At 30.4% G+C, this 21517-nt stretch overlaps 1 protein-coding gene across 1 annotated transcript; it reads left to right on the top strand.

Moving 5' to 3' along the window:
• Positions 1-1715: 1715 nt before the first annotated feature.
• On the top strand, positions 1716-20763 carry LOC145313983 (kelch domain-containing protein 4). The gene is made up of 21 exons (XM_080153653.1): positions 1716-1861; positions 2201-2297; positions 2544-2633; positions 3218-3263; positions 3502-3560; positions 3798-3870; positions 4656-4697; positions 5698-5795; positions 6105-6197; positions 7274-7307; positions 7445-7489; positions 7840-7994; positions 9063-9151; positions 12146-12220; positions 12481-12582; positions 13734-13795; positions 14572-14659; positions 14812-14888; positions 17755-17820; positions 19920-20020; positions 20695-20763. The coding sequence occupies exons 1-20, from the start codon at positions 1756-1758 to the stop codon at positions 20010-20012; spliced, it is 1590 nt and encodes a 529-aa protein (XP_080009779.1). The 5' UTR covers positions 1716-1755; the 3' UTR covers positions 20013-20020; positions 20695-20763.
• Positions 20764-21517: the final 754 nt, after the last annotated feature.

Raw genomic sequence — 21517 nt, forward strand, 5'->3', positions numbered from 1 at the left:
CACAAAAACAGAATAATGGCTATTTTGGTGGTGCTTAATTGATTGCTATTTATTATAATACAAAATTATTCATGTTAAATGGTTTTCTTAAAACTTATGTTTGCAATCAAACTTGTTAAATGCACTTCATGCAACTATCCCTTTAAACTAGCCTTAATACATGGCGAAAGTTTTTTTTTCATACAATTAATAGGTATAAAAGTTATTTGTGTTTTTAAATGTTAAATTTAGTCTTTTGATATATTTTATAAATCAAATATTTAAATTGTACCTATGGTTCAAATTTTAAGATTTTTTCAAATCAAATACTTAGACTTCTAATAACCTTTATTTTTAGTGAATATTTTATTTGCCTTGAATTTGTGAATCATCAATTGTCATAGTTGTGAAGTATTTATTCTAAAATGTACAATATTGGATATGCCATAAAATAAAATATGGATTAAGATTGTTGTAAAACAAGGATTGCAACTAACAGTGAGTGAACGTATTGTTTATGATAAAGGAGTAGGGATTCATTTTATAATTGGAACAATTAATCACTTGGTTGATCATCCTAAGAATCACTATTTTAAACAGGCTAAATGGATACCTGACTCATGTTAAAAATGTTAAACATTTTTAAAAAATTAACATGTTTAAATGATCACTATTAGATGGACAAACCATTAAAGTAAATCTTTGCTTTTAATAGTTGTATTCTTTTAGTTTTAAACTGGTTGGTTGCTCCTTTGTAATACTTTTTGTAACAATTCTGATCCTTAAGTTCAAGCCATATAAGTTGTTTTATAATTAAATGTTGTGAATTTTACAACTAAAAGTCAAAGTGCCATTTCTGAATGCAATTGCTATTTATTTTAGTTTATTAAATAAACATGTAACAAGTCACTATGTGATGTCAAATTAATATCTAAGGTTGTTCTCAAAGTCATAAAGTAAAAGGAAATCTATAAGAAAAATAAAAAATTTAAATAAATAAATAACTGTTCCATGTTCAGGCAAATCAAATAAGATTTCTAGAACAACCATTATTATATCATTATGTTATTACTTACCTGAACTTACATATTGTTATATTTAATCAAATTTCTTACTATAATACCTAATGAAAAATGAATAAAAGCAATATAATTTCCGATCAGAGTATTAGGATATTCAACTTAATTTGTTTTTAAATAGTCTGTGATATTAAGATTAATTAATCTAGCACTATTTGTAATATATCATTATTATCTATGTGCCAATTGCATATTTTTATAAATTTTTAGTAGGAAATGAACTAATTTTGTGTAGAATCTGTATTAATTGCATTTCATTGTTGCTCTGTTAAACATCAGGATTTGGGTCTGTTTATTTCATTTAATTTGAATCTGACCTAGACATAGATAAGTATTCTAAAAATTATGGATAATACAAAATTAAAATTGTGATATTGGGGAAAAGAATTGAATTGATGACAACATTTTTTCTTTCTCTAATTTTCTATGTACACTAGTAAGCTATTTACCTTCAAATCAGTCTAGTCTTTGACTGCCTTGGTATCGAGAATATTTGTCTAAGTCTATGTTGTTGCAATTTCATTTTGGAAAAATCAAATCATTTATTCATCTAAATTGATTTTAATTCTATATACCTATGCTAAATGATAATAAAACGTTACCAAACTTTAGAGCAACAATTTTTGTAATTAAGTGTATTTATGTTTTAAATATTTATGTTTACATTATATATAATGTATATTGTAGGTAAATAAAAATGGGGAAGAAAGATAAGAAGGGAAAGAAGAAGGGAGCAGAAAAGACTGCTGAAAAAACTGAGAAAAAGCTAAAGCAGAAAACTAAGAAGGAGCTTGCAGTCAAAGGCAGAGAAATGTGAATAAGTAATTAAATTCAAAATTAAACTTTAAAAGCAATAGCAATGTTGTATAGATATTTATTCTAGAATTTTAGGCACCTAAATTGGAGAAATATTTATATTTTTAATAGGTAGTGTGTTTTCTAGGTATTATCCATCTGACTTAATAAAATGTCAAAATATTCATGCAATAGATCAGTTCTCTTGATTGACATTGTCTAAAATTATCTTATTATACAATTGTCAACGTTTCCTACAATATATTAAGAAATTAAATTGTTGAACTTGTTTCTCTTTTTTCAGGATTTTATTATATATTTACTTATCACTATGGTATGACATAAAGGTGAGGATGATATTGAAGATATTTTGAAAACTATTGAAGAGGAGGAGAAAAAGAGAACAGAAGTGAAAATAAAAATTGTTGATCCTCCTTCTCAAAGGTAACATTGTGTTCCTTTTCTTTGTGTAAAACAATTTTAGAAGAAAGACATTCTCCTTTATGGTTATACAAACAACTTGAAATCTGATATATTGTGCTAGAATATTTTTGAAATGCCACCAAATGGTTCAAACAGATTTATTTCACTTAAGATTTATTTTCTAATTGACCAATGCCTGCTTATGATTGGTTTTAACCAATTTTACAATGATCATCAATATGGACCATATTAATGTCTACTTTTCAGGAGTGGATTTACAATGACTCCTCATCCAGAGCAATCTGAAATAGTTTTATTTGGTGGAGAATTTTACAATGGCAAAGAGACAAAAATGTTTAGGAAAAGATCTCTTTTTCATATATGTTAAGGTTCTATTAAAATTCATTATGGTTATTTCAATGAAATACATTTAATTGATATTTTTGTAAAAAAAAAAAGGTTCTAGTTTAAAATGAAATGCATACTAGTATAGGCTAGTTTAAAATAAGAATGAATGAAGTTGCCAATCTGGACAGAAAAACATTTAAGAATAAGTTACAAGATTACCATGTAACTCAAGAATTTCAATATAACAATAAATAATACATGATTAGGGACATAGAAACTGGCGGCTAAATATAATATTAAAATTACATATTCCAAAGTTTTTAATTTTAATCTTAACATTTTTTAACTATTAGGTAGGTAAAAGAAATAAACTCAAATATCAGCCTTGTAAATGTAGTTTTCAAAGATATATTAGCTTAAATACTTGTCAAGGTATAATCCCTGTGTTTAAATATATTCCTGTAATTAATTGAGAACCTAGGTGTGATGCCACTGAATTAAAAATGCTAGGTTATGTTCTGAGGAGAACGTAATATATTAATTTAAAAGGCAATGCCTTTTACCACTTTTGGAAATAAGAGATATTTAATGTATAGTGATCTATTGATATACAACACAAAGAAAAACAATTGGACGCAGGTTTAGTTACTTCATGGTTTAAACAAACAATAAGAATTTACGTTTTCTTCAGAAAAGCTAATACAAATGAAAAGAAGTTTAGTCATATCTATAGACTTAAACTGAATTAAGACTTAAAGTTAAAGCTATTGACAATTATAATAGTTCACACTTCTGATAGTTGCCTAATATATAATTGGTAATTGGCCAAGGTATTATATCTTACAATGAATATAACCTTAAGTAACCAAAACTCCAGATCAGTTCGCCTTGTGGTCCTCCTCCCAGAAGTTCTCATCAGGCTGCTCTTGTTACCAGGTAAGTTTTTGTAAAAATGATTGCTTTTAAAAAACAGAGATGGCTTTTAAAGTAATTTAAAGCTTTAATTTGAAATATATTTTTGTTCTAATAATTGACATTTTGTTTCATTAATGTTCTTATATAACTGTTTCTGAATGAACAAGAACCCCTACAATCTTTGTAAATATCAAATAAAAAAACTTTAAAATTTATCAAAGTTAGGTAATAATTTTAGGATTAATATTTTTTAATTAGGGGTGGAGGTCAACTTTGGATATTTGGAGGAGAATATACAAGCCCATCTGAATCACAATTCTATCATCACAAGGTAATAATATAAAGACAAATTTTGAAAAGTTTAGGTATTAGTATTTTTTTTTGTAAAATTAGGTAGGTAAATAGGTAAGGATTTTTTTCATTTTTTGTTAAAATAAGTAACAGTAATTTTTTATTGGGACATTAAAGCAAAAAAATAGTTTTATTGGAATTATTTCATTTGGGTGTTAAGGTTCTGACATTTCTTTGAATACTTTTTACTAGGGTTGGCAATCCAAATCCGAAATCCGCCTAATTTATGGACTATTTTTTAACCAAGAATCCGAATCTTTAACTCAAATTGCGGATTCGTATTGTAAATTTCTACGACTTTTGTAGAACTAAAAAAATTCATGAAAAAGTGGCAGAACAAAAAATAAAAAAGTATTTTTTTTGTTCTTAATTACAAGTAGAATGGTGGGTATTTTATTTCATGCTTTTCATTCTTATTTTAGGTTGGGTTAGGTTAATTAAGGGTTAGAAATAGCTGCTGTAGTGGCTAGAACTTTTCTATTTATAAAAAGACCTTTAAAATTATTGCTAGTATCCGCAATCCATAAAGAAAAACATGAATCTGCACGGATTAATCCGCTTTTAGTTTTGGCCGATTTTTTTAAGAATCCTAATCGACCCAAAAATTGGTAGGATTGCCAACCCTACTTTTTACTAGGTATTTAAAAAAATACTTCTATATACAATCTTTACACTTCTTTGTTTTTCTACAAAATCTGCCTTTACAATATAAGATATCTTTGATAAATAAGTTTTATCTCGATGTTGATAAATATTTTTGTTTAGGACCTATGGTGCTATCATTTTTCATCCAAACGCTGGGAGAAGGTAATGCTTTATTACATTTTGTAAAAATATCCAACTGAACTTTTATTTGGTTTTCAGTTGTTGTCGGCGTTTCCCCTCAAAGTGCAATCACAGAAAACCCAAACTTCTTTATTATGAACTAAATTGAAATTAGGGAAAATTAGTTCTTTATGGTTTATCTGTACATGAATCATATGATAGTAATTTTTTTTTTTATTAAAAAGGCATTCAATGTCATTCAATTTTCTAAGTTGTTACTACCTAAATGCCAGTAAATACACTATAATATCTCATGTTTTGTCTTTTGACCAATTTATTCTCAAAAGTTTATCTGGTTTGGATGTGTATTGAAATAAATTGCATGAGGACTGTAGTCACTCCAGAATTTGCATTGTATCATTCTTGAATACACAAGGACAGTCATGTTCATTAGGGGAGAGGGATATGAATTTTAAAAATTATTAGCTGCAAAAATAATGAAATATTTTATTCCAAAAAATAATATTTTGCTCAATTTAAAGTAAAACAATAAGATTGTGTACTGAGTCAGAAAGTGACTGCTTTAACATGTGATAATTTATATCACTTCTTAAATATTGACAAAAGTTGAATTTAGAATACATTGCTCTATCCTATCTAAGCATAAACCCTTGAATGCATCAAAACCTGAAGTGTTAGGTTTACCTTTATCCATCATTCCACAAGCCAGTGATAATCTAGGCTTGTGGAGAAATAACCTTTTATTGGAAACTAGGCAAATAGATACTGCTTAATTGAGACCATGAAAATTCAAAAGGAAACTTGTTGATATTGTTATCCAGAAAGAATGTATAAAAAAAAATCAATTGCTCCTACCCTAACCCCCCCCCCCCCTCAACCCAACTGTATAGTTTGTGGCATGTAAAAAAAATACAGCAAAATCATCCCTCATGTTGAAGCTTGAACCTTTATATGAATAAATCAATATAGCATTTAATAAAAATCATAATTTTGAACATAGAAATAGAATTTAAATATTTAGGTAACAGCTGCTGGCTCCCCTAGTGGAAGAAGTGGGCACAGGATGGTAGCCTACAAAAATCTTCTCATTGTTTTTGGTGGATTCCATGACAACCTCAGGCATTTATTTGCATTAAAATTATGTTAAATATAATAGAACTATTTTTTGTCATGAGAAAGGTTTATAAATAAGTTATATTGAAGATTCCTTTAGATTTAACAAAAAAAAATTCAGTGATTAAGTTTTGTTCACTTATTGACCAATTTCAAAAAGAGCAGTTATTATGTAAATTGCAGTCAGCAAAACTCTATACCTAATCTATTAAAAACATTTCATTACCTATAGTTATTCTTGTTGAAAAATTGGTATTTCTTCAAATAAAAAGTGCAGAAAAAATTACCTAATGCTTTAAATTAAAATCTGTACAGAGACTGTAGATACTTTAATGATCTGTATGCATTTGACCTGGACAACCGCACTTGGAAAGTTCTTGAAACCACTGGACCTGTTCCTTCTCCCAGGTAAGGGGGGGGGGGGGGGGTTAATGCAACCATCTCGTAATCAATGATCAAATGGCACTTTTTTGGAATTTGAATTTCGATCTGAAATTTTTCATGAGTAATCCTTGGTAGGTCTTTTATCCCTAAATCGAACAAAAAGTTGGAAAAGTAACGGCTGGTGTCTCAGCCGTTTAGCCGTTTTTTGCCCAGGGCAAATTAATCATTAATTACGTAGGAATCATCTTTTTAAAACATATTTTTGGTTTAATTTATGTTAAATGATAGCAATAACCATTTTTTAGATTTCTAGTACCAACAGCTACCGGCTATAGTTAAGAGTTAAGACTCTAGGGGGCTAGGTGTTGCTTCGGGTACTAGACCTCTCTCCACGCACCTTGGAACATACATACAATACTTATGATTGCGGTGTAAAGCGTCCATTCACCCATCAGACAACCAACTCTCTGAGATGCACGACCTTTGTCTGAGAAGTCCCAACTGTGCATGGTAGCGAGTTGCGCCTGTTTTGGGCCAAGGCATTACCCCCACTCTAACTATTTACGTTGCGCATCTGACATAGTAGCAGTGGGAAGCATTTTTAACATCTTTAGTTATGACGCGGTGTCGGACTGAGATTTGAACCTACCACCTTCCCGACGACGAGCGGATACGCTACGTGTTGAGCCATGGTCACGGGTTAGCTACCGGCTATAACCGTTTGATAAGGTTTTTGGGCCACAAAATGTATTATGTGGAATAAGGTTTCGTGACTAATTTGCTTTTAAAAAATTCAAAAAATGGCAAAACGGCTGAGCCGCCAGCCGTTAGCTGTTACTTTTCCAACTTTTTGTTCGATTTAGGGAAAATAGACCTACCAAGGATTATTCATGCAAAAAATTTCAGATCAAAATTCGAATTCTAAGTGCCATTTAATCATTGATTGCGAGATGGTTGCATTAAAACCCTCCCCTTATTAAAGCCATGTCTTAATCAATAAAGTAGATCTTAATTCAAAAAAGAAATATATCATTCATTACTCTGAACCATTTGAACTAGAACTTGAGTTTGAGATATTAATTAAAAATTAACTTTTTCAGATCTGCCTGTCAGTTCCTAATAGCTCCAGATGGAAGGAAAATTCTTTTTTAATCTAAAAGTCTATTAATTTTCCAAAATGTTAATTCTTAATCAATACCTAAAATATTTCAAATAAACTTTGGTCAAAAAGCAGATATTTTAAGATAAAGATTTTAAAAGAATTTACCTACAGAATATGTTTATATGGTGGATATTGCAAGCAAAAACTTAAAAAGGTAATATAAAGTATTATTTCAATAAATAACTAAGAGACTTTTTCACTCAGTTAATTTATCATATACTTATACCAAGTCGAGGTTTTATAATTGTAGTATTTTTATTGTTTGAGAAACCATTGACTTAAAGAACTTACTTTTAAGAGATGATTTGTTTGGTACAAAAATACATTTTGAATTCTGTGAGACATCTTCTGGTTGTAAGTAGACCTGATAATAAAATTGTACAAGTTGAAACAGCAAATTTATCAGTACTGGATAAAAAGTTGGAGGCAAAATTGTTTATATTAAAATTTGTGTCAGTAATTTTTTGCCATTCAATGAATACTTATTGATTTCTATGAAATTAGGATGAAGAGAAGGGTGTAACTCACACAGACATGTTTTTCCTCTCACCAATGAAACATGATGAAACATTGACTAAATGGAGATGGCAAAATGTTAAACAAGTTGGTACGAGAGCTTCACTTAGGACTGGTCTCTCCTCTGCTTTGGTTAAAGACAGGTGTTACCTCTATAGATTCTAGATTTGTAGGTTTTTAATTAAAATTAACTAATTTTAAATTGTCTTGTGATATTAGAAAAATTTCCTAACTAGCATGAAAATTTACCTCAAAATTACCTATTAACAATAAGAGTCAGGTCAGCCTATTTGAACTGGCAGAAATATAAAAAAATTTTTACTGTGCTCTGCAATAAATGTTTTTTAGCAGCAAAGTTACTGTAAAATGATAAATGTATGTTTATATATCTGTTTTAAACAGTCATATAGTTTTCAAATCTTTTGCCAATTGAAATTTTTTTAATGTATTTTTAGTAGTTGTGTTAGCAACACTAAAACCAGGATTAGTCCATGCATACATCTTTAATATAGCTATAAGAATTAACAGTTTGACTAAACCAGCTGTTTAAGAACATTTTAAATGATATGTGTGCTATATACAAACCTATGTGCTCTTATTCAAGGGGTGTATATTCTACATGGGATCACCGGCTCAGGGGGGGGGGGTGAATAAAAAATTAGTGGTTGGAGGGGAAAAATGTAAAAATTAAGAAAACTGAAAACATTTTTTCCATTTCTCCCCCCTCCAGGTGAAAAAAGCTAAAAAAATGTGTGGTAGGAGGGATAAAATAAATAAAATTTAGAGTTCTTTAAATATTTTTCCATTTTCCCATCTACTTGGTGAGAAAAAACGAGAGGGGGGGGGGAAATAAAAAATTTTGTAGCTGGAGTAAAAAAATAAATCTTGTGCAGAATATACACCCCTGTCTTAATCTGTATTGTACTTTGTCTGTTGATCTGTCTCTGCTGTTCTTTCTCTGCTGTTCTTGAATGGATCATATTTTATTAAAAATATGTGTATTTTTCACAGCTGTTGTTTATTAAGTGACTTCTTAGATTCTAAAAACCACTGAGCAACTTTATATTTAGGAGCCTTATTATCTACAGATGTTGTCATCCTTGTTTTAAAGCCACCATTTCAATCAAGGACTAGATTTTATTAAGATCTTTAAAATAAAACTAGCTAGTAGGTATTGTAGGTATTGAATATTAACCATGAATGTTGTTTAGAATCCTGATGTTTGGTGGAGTATGTGATAAAGAGAAAGATGATGAGGAATTAGATTCTGATTCTGATGATGAAGGAAATGAGGATAATGGTAAGTAAATGTTAAAATTGTACTGTAGGCTAAGAGAAAGCATACTTAATTAAAATTTTATAAGAACAACTAAATTTGTTAAAGAAAACTTCGCACCATGAAAACCTACCCTCAAATAGGCTATAGAATTAGCTTTAAGACATATGGGCCCCCCCCTGCAATGCAACCATCGTGTCATCAATGATTAAATGGCACTTAGAATTCAAATTTTGATCTAAAATTTTGCATGAAAAATCCTTGGTAGGTCTATTTTCCCTAAATTGAACAAAAAGTTGGAAAGGTAATGGCAGGCGGCTCAGCCGTTTTGCCATTTTTCGGCCATCTTCAGAGCAAATTAGTCATGAAACCTATCTCAACATAATACTTTTTGTCACTCAAAAACCTTATCAAACGGTTCTAGCCAGTAGTTGTTGGTACTAGAAATTTTAAAAATGGTTATTGCTATCATTTAACATTAATTAAACCAAAAATATGTTTTAAAAAATTGATTCCTATGTAATTAATGATGAATTTGCCCTGAAAATAGGCATAAACAGCTGAGCCGCCAGCTGTTATAGGATAATAGACCTACCAAGGAATACTTATGAAAAATTTCAGATCTAAATTCGAATTCTAAGTGCCATTTAATCATTGATTACAAGATGGTTGCATTAACCCCCCTTATTTTGCCATTTCTCTAATAATAAACCTGCTCTTATGAATATTTGGGTATAGTTAGGGTTGGCAATCCGGGATTCCGCCCAATTTTTGGCCAATTTTGGAATCCCAATCCAAAATCCGTTTTTTAATAGTGGATTCAAATTCTTAATTGGTAGGCTAAAATTACCGTTTTGAGTTTTTTTCTTTCAACTCCCCCTTTTTTTGAAGGCAAAGATTATAATCATATAATATCTTTTAAAATCTGGTTCAATTCTTGGAAGTTAATTATAGAGAACACCAAGAACATTAAGTTTTAGGAATATAGAGCACTTAAAGAGAGAGGTAGGTTTCGGGTAAAATCCGTAAAGGTGTGTGTTTTAAGGCTTAAAAATAGTAGTAGAACGATAATATTCACTAAATATGTGTTTTAGGGGATTTTTTCCCCCGGCTTTTTTAGAAATTTAAGTAGTGCAGCTGAAATAAATATATCTTTGGGTTAGAAAACCTTTGTGTTAAAGTTTGAACTGCATAGGACAAGTCTTTCGCCCAGTAAAATCACTTTTTTAAAATGGAGAGGTTTTGTGATTTTTTACCATTTTTTATTTATTTTTCTATATTCTGAAAAAAAAGACATATGGTGGGGAAAAAATGAAAACACAGATTATTTTTAATGGTATAAATTAAGTTTTAGGCACGTAAAGGGCAAAAAATAAGCAAAAAAACTACAAATTAATTGAGGTGCTAGATCGATTTCTGTATTTTACGTTTTTGTAATGTTCTCATTTTTTTTTTCAAGACAGACGACTGAAATTTTTAGTGATTAAATAGATTCACATTCTACATAATTTAACTAATTTTTATTAAGATTTTCATATTAATTGGGGTGCTAGATCGATTCCTAGATTTTTGAGTTTTCATGATTGTTTTGAAACTTATTCAAGATAGACGGATGAAATTTTCAGGGATTGAATAAGTTTACAGTCTACATATTTCCATCAAGTTTAATCAAGATATTCCTATTGGTGGGGGTGCTAGATCGATTCCTAGTTTTTCAAGTTTAGTGATTTCCTTGACTCCTGTTTAAGATAAACAGCTGAAATTTTTAGGGATTAATTTAATCATTATTTAAATATATGACATACTCTATAGATAATTTTTTCCAGATGTTTGCTACTTAAGGATGTTGTCATCCTTGTTGATAATTTAAGCTACATACAAAAACAAGGATGGCAACATCTAAAGTAGCATAGAACAAAAATCATGGATAGGAATACGCACAAGTAGAATGAAAGATTATTTTTTAAATCAAGAATATATTTATTGGAGAAAATTAAACACAAAACCTTATTTTAATTTGTGTGGTGACTGACCTGACATACCAATGGTTAAAGTAAATTACATACTGGATGCTCAAACAGAACAATAGGAAAAATTATACTGTCATTTCAAAAAAGTTTGAAATTCGGACCAAAAACACCAAAGATATTAGGAAAAATATGAAAATAGCCAAAAACCTGCTAAAAGGCAGTCTGATCACCATGGATGTTTTATTTTAACAACTGGAAAACTAATTCTGATATTCTTAACTAAAAAAAATTCGAAAATCGGACCATAAATACCAAAGTTGTGGTGAAAAATGTAAAAAATACTAAAATAGCCTAAAACCTGCTAAAAAGCAGTCAGACCGCCATGGATGTTTTAAAATTAATTATGCTCCATAGTTATGAGAATGTTGTCAAAAAGTTTCAGTCTTCTATATGTCATAAGAGCCGAGAAAATCAAGTTTCCCCATCTTTGTGTCTGATAGACGGACGGACGGACGAACAGACAGACGGAAATTTCGAATTATAGAGTAGCTACTATTATTTTGTTAACAAAATGTGGAAAAAAATTGGGATTTTCCTGAAAAAGGAGCAAAAAACTAAAAATAAATAGTAAATTTTAGTTAAAAATCACGAAAAATCTCAATTTAAAAAAAAGTGATTTTACTGGGCGAAAGACTTGTCCTATGCAGTTCAAACTTTAACACAAGGGTTTTCTAACCCAAAGGTATATTTATTTCAGCTGCACTACTTAAATTTCTAAAAAAGCCAGGGAAAAAAAATCTTATTAGGGTTGGGCCGGATATCCGGCCAAAAATAAGAATCTGGAATCCATGGGAATCCGCCATTTTTTTGGATTGATTCTTGTAATAATCTGAATCCGGTCCAAAAATTTGACAGATTGCCATCCCTAATAGTTACATTTAAATTTTAAAGTGTTTTTATGATATTCTAACAGACTCTTTGTTAAACAAATAGACATTAAAAATAAATTTTAATGTATTAATTCTGCTAATTTATAATTTTTTTTTAGCTACTTTCTTTAATGAACTGTACAGCATCCACTTTGAGAATGAAAGAGCTACCTGGTCATTAGTCAAATATACAGGTAATTGATACTTACACTTTATTACTTAAAAGTTATTGTACATTTATGTTTTATTAGCCTTGTCTTTTAAACAAAACATATAAAGATTCTACTTCTTTCACTTATAAAATTTGTTTAATGCTCTCATGTTATTTGTATTGCCCTAGGGAAAAAATTGTATTTTACACTTTTTTATGCAGTCCCTCTTGATATGTGATAGTATCGAAGTCCTTTCAAGATTGGATGATTAAATGAATATTTATTTCATGGAATTTATTTAGGAAAAAAAGAGGACAGGAAGACTGGAAGTGAGGAAAATGGATCTTCCCAAGAGGATGAAGTTAAAAAGTTGGAGGATATGTCCATTGATGCACCTGTTGAAGGTTAGTATTATTTAATTTGATTTGTTCTCTAATATATCAAAATGAATGATTTTAAAGGAGATGATCCTGTAGCTTCCCCTAACAATGGCACATATTTAATATTTTACATACAGCTCTTTACCAGCTTTAGCGCCACTGCCTCTTTAATGGTCATGTTGAACCTAACAAAGGTTTTTTTTAATGCAACCATCTCATAATCAATAATTAAATGGCACTTAGAATTCGAATTTCGATCTCAAAATTTTTCATAAGTAATCCTTGGTAGGTCTATTTTCCCTAAATCGAACAAAAAATTGGAAAAGTAATGACTGGCGGCTCAGCCGTTTAGCCGTTTTTTGCCTATTTTTAGGGCAAATACATCATTAATTACGTAGGAATCAACTTTTTCAAACATATTTTTGGTTTAGTTCATGTTAAATGATAGCAATAACCATTTTTAAAATTTCTAGCACCAACAGCTACCGGCTAGAACCGTTTTATAAGGTTTTTAAGCGACAAAAAGTACTATGTGGAGATAGATTTCATGACTAAATTTGCTCTTAAGATAGCAAAAAAAATGGCAAAACGGCTGAACCGTTACTATACCAACTTTTTGTTTGATTTAGGGAAAATAGACCTACCAAGGATTATTCATGCTAAATTTTAGATTGAAATTCAAATTCTAAGTGCCATTTAATCATTGATTACAAGATGGTTGCATTAACCCCCCCCCCCCCCCCTTTTATTTAGTAAACATATATTTTTACCTATTTGTATAAAGAAAATATTTCTTATGTAGTGTAATAATTCACTTTTGTCTTTCACCTTTGCACCTTTCCAATTTTATGAAGTTATGTAAAATTTGTAAATATCCTCTTAGAAATTTTTTTATTCAATTTTGAAAATTAGAGTACCCCCCTCCCTCCTGACAGAACTATGAACTCTGGCCGCAGCACTCGACTCCTTAGCTTGCCTAGCCGCAGCACTCGACTCCTTAGCTTGCCTAGCCGCAGCACTCCGCCCTCTTGCCTGCCTAGCCACAGCGCTTGGCTCCCTAGCCTATAACTTAACCTAACCTAAAATAGTTGTTTTCTGTCAGGGGGGGGGGGGACTCAAATTTTCAAAATTGAAAAAAAATTAGAGGACAACGCCTTAAATTTCTTCATTTTCAGAACCAAAGACATTAACAGTTGAATCTGGAGCATTTACTATTTCCAGTACAATTGGCCTACAGGTTAGTAAAAACATGTTTAATTAAATAACCAGCATCATACATAGGGTAAGGTGGGGTGATCTCTGTGTTGAGGCGAAGTCGGTAATTTTTGACACACATTTATTAAATGATATTTTTCTCCATGTTCTAATCAACTGACAGAATAAAAAAAAGAAGTTGGAAAAAGAATAAGTTGTACAAAAACTGGTTAGAGCTAGATCTTAGACGTCTTTAGGGGACTTATTAAGCATCTAATGGGCTATCCATTTCTGTTTAAAACTTTAAAAAAGCTTGTATAGTTTTTTCACAAATTGACCTTTTCTGAAGCGGGGCGAATTCGGTTTTGGCCTTTTTATACTAACTTTTTAAATTTTATATAAAAAAAAAGTGAAATTTTCGAGAGAAAAAAGTCAAAGGGGACTATCCACGAACCAGAGCAAGTGATTCTAAGCATCTTTCAGCATTGACCCATAGTATTTTTTAGTGAATATACTAGGTTTATGTTTAATATTTGCTTTATCAACTAAAAAGTTAGGTTTTATATGAAAAAAACTTTGAAATGTAAAGCAATTTTTAAAACAAAACATTCGATGATATTGCACCAAACAATGCTTAACATTTCAAAGTTTTTTTCATATAAAACCACGGTAAAACCTAACTTTTTAGTCGATAAAGCAAATATTAAGTGTACAAACTCCCCCCCCCCCCCCCCTTGGCTTCACATAATCTGTGTGTGCTTTTTTTTCTGTAATTGACAATGTACAGTTAATCGTTAAACTCTACTAAAACTGTATTAGGAATCCAATGGAAAATCTGAAGGTAGTTCCAAGGCAGATGAAATTGATTCTAAACTCTTCAATATTCCTACTCCACGCTTCAATGCAGGTTGGTGAATTTATTTTAGCACAATTGTGCCATGATAAAAATTGTTTAATTTCAATCAAAACATATTTGTATCACAAATTTTGTACATAGATATTGTACATGCCATGTATTTTATTTTATTTTTTCAGACTTTCATTTGCCATTGTGTTAAGGAATCACATACAAGGGTGGACGGTTGTACCTTTTTGGTGGCATGGTCGAAACGGGTGATAAAGATTTGACTCTCTGTGTAAGTTATAATTTTACATGAAAAGTTGTTTATAAGAGTTCTTAAGTCTGTTTGTCTTTGTATAAAACATTATAATTCTTTAAATATCTTAACTAGCTTTATAAACTTCATTCTTTTTATGTATTTTTAAAAGCTAAGTTTTTTATAATTAGGGTTGGTCTGTCTGTATGTCTGTAACAGTTAGCTTTTTTCGTTAATTTAGGCATGTTAGAATTGTCCTTTTGATTTCAAACTTTGCATGGTGATTCCTGTAGTAGTTAGGTACGATTTAGAAAGCCTAGCAACTCTATAATCATTACCAAAATGTCTGTACGTCCATTTTAAACATGTTGAATTTTTTACTTTTTTAACAACAAATTTTTATGTGATCTAATTTTATGATTTATCTGATTTTTTGTATACTGATTCCTGGAAAAACAAAGTACAATATTATAAGCAAAGCAACTCTATAATTAAGTCCTAAAAATGTAAGTATGTCCATAAACATAATTGGGTAAAATCTTTAAAAAAAAACGGCGGCGGGACCGTCATTTTTTGCAGCCGCCAAAAACAAATTTTTATTGCATTTCTCGCCGAATTAGGCAATTTGGAATCATTTGAGACCATGTAATTTTTTTTCAAAAATTTTTCCCCGGCGGAAAATGGCGGTGAATGGCATGAGGAACGCTGTTTTTTTTTTTTAAAGATACCCAAACTTGGGGTAATTAGTGACCCAGCCCAAAAGATTTTACCCAATTATCTCTAAAACTAAGGGAGTAGCATCCAAAATAAAATTGGCGGTATGTCGTGGCACGAGTCACCACATTTTACCCCCCCCCCCCTTTACTTACATTTTTGCTTCGATTCTTATACATTTATATTCTGATTATTCAGTTCTGACACTATACAAGTGTTAATTGTCCGTTTGTCCTACCGTTTCTGTGCTTCGCTTTTATGGATGTTGTCATCCTTGTTTATAGTACAATAGTAACAAAATAATAAATATTAAAAGTTTTTCAATCACCAATTTAAATACTCTTAATTGCATAACTTTGTTTTGGTGGTATTAACATGGCAGTCACCAAATAATAATTTTAAGTTACCAAACTGTAAGTCATTAGAATTTACATCCCAATTATTCTACTATAGGATTTCTTACAAACTAATCTTATTTTCTCTGTCCCTGATTCAGATATTCTAAATGTAGTTAAGTCTAGAATATTTAGCTTAACCTTTCATCTTTCATTGGATGCCATTCCTTTGGGCACTAGTAGAGTATCATACAGACACAAATACAGGGTGTTACTAAATGTGCATTTCACTAATAGTCATAAGTTGGTAATGCGATATTAGCTAAAAATTACGTACAGCTGTAATTTTTAAAACCAAAAAGAATTTTATTTACCCTCTGGAAAATATATAATATTCTAAGCATATCACTAGCAGCAACGAATCTAGAGGCCTATAGCGGCACTTGAGCAGGGAGGGGGGTGCATTTAATAACCCAATTTTTTATTCCAAAAGAAAAAGTAATTTTAAAAAAATTTGGAGGGGGGGTCAATCCCCAATTTTCAATTTAGTTTTTTATTCAGTGGGGGTTATTTTTTTCTAATCTTTTGAGTGTGAAGATTATCTCCCCAAATAGTTATAAACCTGCCCATTACCTATGAAAAGCTACATTGTAAAGGAGAACCATATTGGTTCAGCTGTTAGTGAGATCCTTTGGTACAGAAAGACAAACAAAAATCCACTCACTTTATTACAAGGATATCTGTAACCCAGTAACTCAGTTTGCCATAAGACTTAATCAATTGATGATAATAATAAAATGGTAAAATATTTCAGTTTACTACCTAAAAAAATTTATTTGCATCACCCTGTATTTTAATGACATTACACACTGCATTTACAAACATTAACTCTCATTCAAGATAAAAATTGGGTAATTTTGGATAGGTAGTTAAAGATGAAAAATTAAAGTTATTACTTAGTTCTTATTAATGTACCATTTCTATGTATATAGTATTAGGTTTCCCTGATCTGACATATATTGAAAATTTAATATATTAAGTATCCAAATGCATTGTCCTGATATAAGTATTGGTAACATTTAACCTACATACTATCTTTAATTTAGTTCAAATATTTGGCTTGTATTACTTGCATGCATGTGTACTGGAATTAGATTTGGATTTGCTTTCTAAAATATGATAATATTTTATAAGAAAAGATATATTCTAGACTAAATGACAGTCAATTGTTCGTACAATCATAATTCAATTGATAGCTTTGATTGTTGAATAAGCATGCTTGAATTGTCTTGTCTATTTCAACTTTTTCAAGATGGTTTCTGTAACAGTTAAAAAGAAATATTGAAATGTGTTGACACTTTATTTATTTTGTTATCTTGCTTTTTTGAATATTATCAAACTGTTTTAAAATAGATAGTATTACTAGTAAGGATACTTCACCCAAAAAAAGTCTATGTTACAAACTTAGTTTGTTATACAAGTTATACAAACAATTTATATTTGACATGCCAAATTTGTAAAATATTTATACATACTTATTAGTGATAATTTGATACAAATTTTGCCGCTCTATAAAAGAAATTATTTTTCTTTGAAAATTTAATTTATAAATCGGTTGTGAAAAAGATTAAATATTAAAGGTTACATCTCTTCTCTTGGTCGTTCTTATTGCAATTTTGAACTTAGCATAACATTTGACTAATTCATTAAGTAATTTTTTTTAAAAATGTATTACTGACCAATACCTTTAAAAAGAAAGATAATAATACAATGTTAAATCAGCATCTTGTTCTTGCTTTCATTCTAATTTTACATAGTAATCTAATCTAAATTACAATAAAAGATTTTATTTTTAGGATTTCCATTGGTTAGATACTCATAAGATGGATGCATGGAATACAATAATTGAGAATGATCAACAGGTATGTAGTTTAAGTCAGATGAAACTTTTAAATGACTGATATGTTTTAAACCAGAATTTATTCAAGTCTTTTTTTAGTTTATTGCTATTCAATGAAATGGTTTCAACTTTTTATTATAAATGACTATTCTTGTTTATCCTGTTTTAAGTATTTTCAATCAAACTTTAATTTAAATTGTATTTAACTGCTAGGTATATCATATGTCTAGAATTTAACATACCAGATAAATCTAAACCCTCTATCTTGATATATATTAAGCAGTGGAGCTACTCTGTTATTAGGGTTGGTATGTTACATCATATTAGTACTTTTGCTTACAAGGTTATTTTTTATGATATTAGTTTAATTTTCCTTATTTAATGCTTTAGATATTTTAAATGTACATTTCATTTTTCATCTTGCATTACTCCTATATTGTCTTGCATGCAATGAAAATCTAGCTAAATCTTCATACAACTTTTTATGTTCATATTTTTTTGTTCTCAAATATCTAAATTTAGTTTTATTTTGTTTTAGCTTAACTGTTACATTTATCTTGGTTTTAAACTCCAGAAGTTTTGAAATGTATTTAATCTAACTTTGTCCCTGTGACCCTTTCTCCTTAGCTGTAAAGGATAATAAAATTCTAAAATATAATAGATGTAATGAAATGTAAGGGTTTTCCTTAAATTGCGTAGTCAAGCACTGTAACCCCCTTCCCTTTTTAAAGATCTAGTGGTTATGCCCCTAAGGATACCTGCAGAAAGAAGAGTAGAATTTGTAAACCAAATTTTTTATTTTATATTGAAAAATAATGTAAATACAAAAATTTTAGGGGTTAGGTATTTTTTTTCTAGGTGCAATTTCTCAAATGAAGGGAGGTGGTACCCTCCCAATATATTTAGTTATAAACCTTTACAGGACCTATGGGAAGTTACCCTTTAAAGGAGAACAATATCAGTTTAGTGGGTAGCAAGATCTTTTGATACAGACAGACAGACATCCTTTAATTTTAGAATAAATTGAAATAAATGGCAGGGGGATAGTCTTGTTTATTACTTTAGGCAAAGTTAGGATATATTGGGTACTAGTTAGGCCTGCAACTACCTCTTCCCTGCAGCATGCAGTGGAGGCACATGGGAAACCATTTTATAATTTATTTTAAAAATGAGGGTTAATTGCAGAGCGGTTTGATTTTGGTGCGGCTCCTGCTATGCGGAGCCTTCTGTGATGATGGCGGCTCCAGCTCCGGCCTAAAATCAAGTAAACTCGACATATTTTTTTCCCCGCGTATATTTTTTACTTTTGAAGGTTTTAAAAGTTCAATTTTTGATAAAAATGGACTGGAAAAACTTAAAAGGGGCATTTGCACATGACAAAACAATTTATAAAAAATCTATTTATTGGTCTGGAGCAGGAACCGTTTTTTACTGAAAATTACGGCTCCAGCTCCGTCTCCAGAAAAATATGGCAGCTCCACAAATCCAGCTCCGCAACACTGATTTTGTCTAAATCTTTAACATTACATAGGTAGCTTAAAGGAAGTTCATACCTAGTTTTTTTTTATCCTAGTCTGAATTTAGCAAGTCAGTGAAGGGAATTTTGTAAGGTTAAAGAACAAATTCATTTTAACATTTTTGCCTGTCAAAGTGCTTTTTTTTCATTACTTATTACAATTACTGGAAGATAGAAAAATTGTCATGTGAGGTTTTTTGTTTGGCAAAAAGTTTAAGTAATATGTCTTATAGTAGCTATCCCTGTCACGTAGACAGCATGAATGAAAGGTGTGAGTTTTATCTTAATTTGTGGTTTCTTTCAAGTCAGTGACAAAGGATATTTTTCACGTGATCATTTAATAATAAATTGCCATTGACAAAAATTACAATTTCCTTTGCATCACTCACATTATATAGAAAATCTCTTATTTATTTGATACTTGGTCTAATTATTATGAAAAGGAAACATTAAATGCACATTAATTTGTTAAATGTTACTCTTAGCCTATTGGTTGTATACCAACCTCATGCAATTGTTGAACATCTAAGGGTTTATTTAGTCACAATTCCTGTGTTTGGATTACAAACAACACAAAAAACCCTAAAACTTCCAATATTTTCTAGAAGATGGAGTGGGTAGAGGAAGAGAGTGATGACGATGAAGAGGATGAGGGTGATGACTCAGAAGGAGACAGTGAAGATATGGATACTGAATAAACAGGAATGTCCTTATACAAAGTAACAAGCAACAGAACATTTACATATATTGAAGTGTGTGTTATAGACAGAAATACTGGAGGAAGGATTGGGAAGTTACAGCATTACATACAAAAATACTTTCGCTTAGGATTTTTAATAGCAGTATGCATTACAGACAGACATACAAGGGGACGGGGGTGGGTGGGTATGCACTAAAATATTATACAGCAAGAGTGAATATTCTGCACCAGATCCCCTGCTAAAGGGGGAGGGTAAATAAAAAATAGGTGAGAGAGAAAAAAATAATGAAAACATTTTTTCCTATCCTAGGGGAAAAATCTATAAGAATATATGGGTCCATGGAAGGGGTAAAATGAATATATTTTAGAGTACTGGAAACATTTTTCCCCTTCCATGGGAAAAAAATTAATCTTCTGCTGAATATACACCCCAGATAAACAGAATGACTGTTAATAAAGTTTTTAGGTTGAGGATGTATTTATCAACTAAGATAAAGACATAAAAAATTCTTGTATGTACATCAATATTTATGTTATAGACAGTCATTCAGACGGGGGATTAGATGTTATTGTTCAAAGGGAAAATATGGGTATAGATTTAATTAATATTTTTTTCAGATAGGTAAATAAACACACTTTGTTTCCCATATTATAAGTACATTGACATAATTTTTAGGCAGCTGAAGTGTGATAACCAGAGATTCATTCTTCAATATTTTTTTCTCAAATAAATTTTTTTTTACCTCAAATTTTTTTTTATTCCATCTATTTGTCTTATTCTACATTTTGGCTTTTATTGTATAGCTGAAACTCTAATTTGAGCTTGTCGTTACGTCTGTCATAGTACTTCATGGGTGGATTTAGGTGCTAGGGTAATTTTTGTCTTTAATTTAGATTTCTATTATAATCCTCAGATATTGTTCAAAATGTTTCTCCATGGTCTGAGGATGGAACGGTTAATTGGTTCAGCGGTTAATAAGATCCTTCTTTACAGACAAAAAAAAGCTTATTACTTTATATAATACTATTGGCTTCGCCCTATGAAGTAAAGGAAAGTCAACCCTCCTAAATAGAAATATTTAAAAAAGTTATTCTTTGTTTAATTACTCTGAGGTATAATCAAACCCAGGTTGTGCGCTCTAAGCACAAAAATTTCAATTCGTAAAAACTAAACCCAGGTTGTTTGCCATATACTCAAAAATTTCAATTCGTAAAAATTAAACCTAGGTTGTTCGCATACACAAAAATTAAAATTTGGGGGGGGGGGGGGGTTCCCAACTTCCCCCACCCAAATTACTGGTTTTTGTTTACAAAAATTTTGTAAGTGGGTTTTTGTTATTTTTTGGGGGGGGGGTGGGGGTTGGGTTGTTTCACCCCCATTAAATTGCTTAAAACCACCAGAGGACCAGTAGGTATATTCCCGGAAGGGTAGAGCCCAATTTGATTAGCAGTTACTGAGATTTTACTAAAATGTAAATAAATTTTTTTTTGGGGGGGTGTTTT

This window comes from Acartia tonsa, chromosome 3, assembly GCF_053477335.1.
Source record: "Acartia tonsa isolate MP-2025a chromosome 3, ASM5347733v1, whole genome shotgun sequence".
NCBI classification, from domain to species: Eukaryota; Metazoa; Arthropoda; class Copepoda; order Calanoida; family Acartiidae; genus Acartia; species Acartia tonsa.

Excerpts from the sequence above, each read along its gene's own strand:
- LOC145313983 (XM_080153653.1), top strand. The coding sequence starts at position 1,756 with ATGGGGAAGAAAGATAAGAAGGGAAAGAAGAAGGGAGCAGAAAAGACT. Across the intron at positions 3,264-3,501 it reads AGAAAAACAATTGGACGCAG|ATCAGTTCGCCTTGTGGTCC; the intron begins GTTTAGTTACTT and ends CCAAAACTCCAG. Across the intron at positions 14,660-14,811 it reads TACTCCACGCTTCAATGCAG|GAATCACATACAAGGGTGGA; the intron begins GTTGGTGAATTT and ends CATTGTGTTAAG.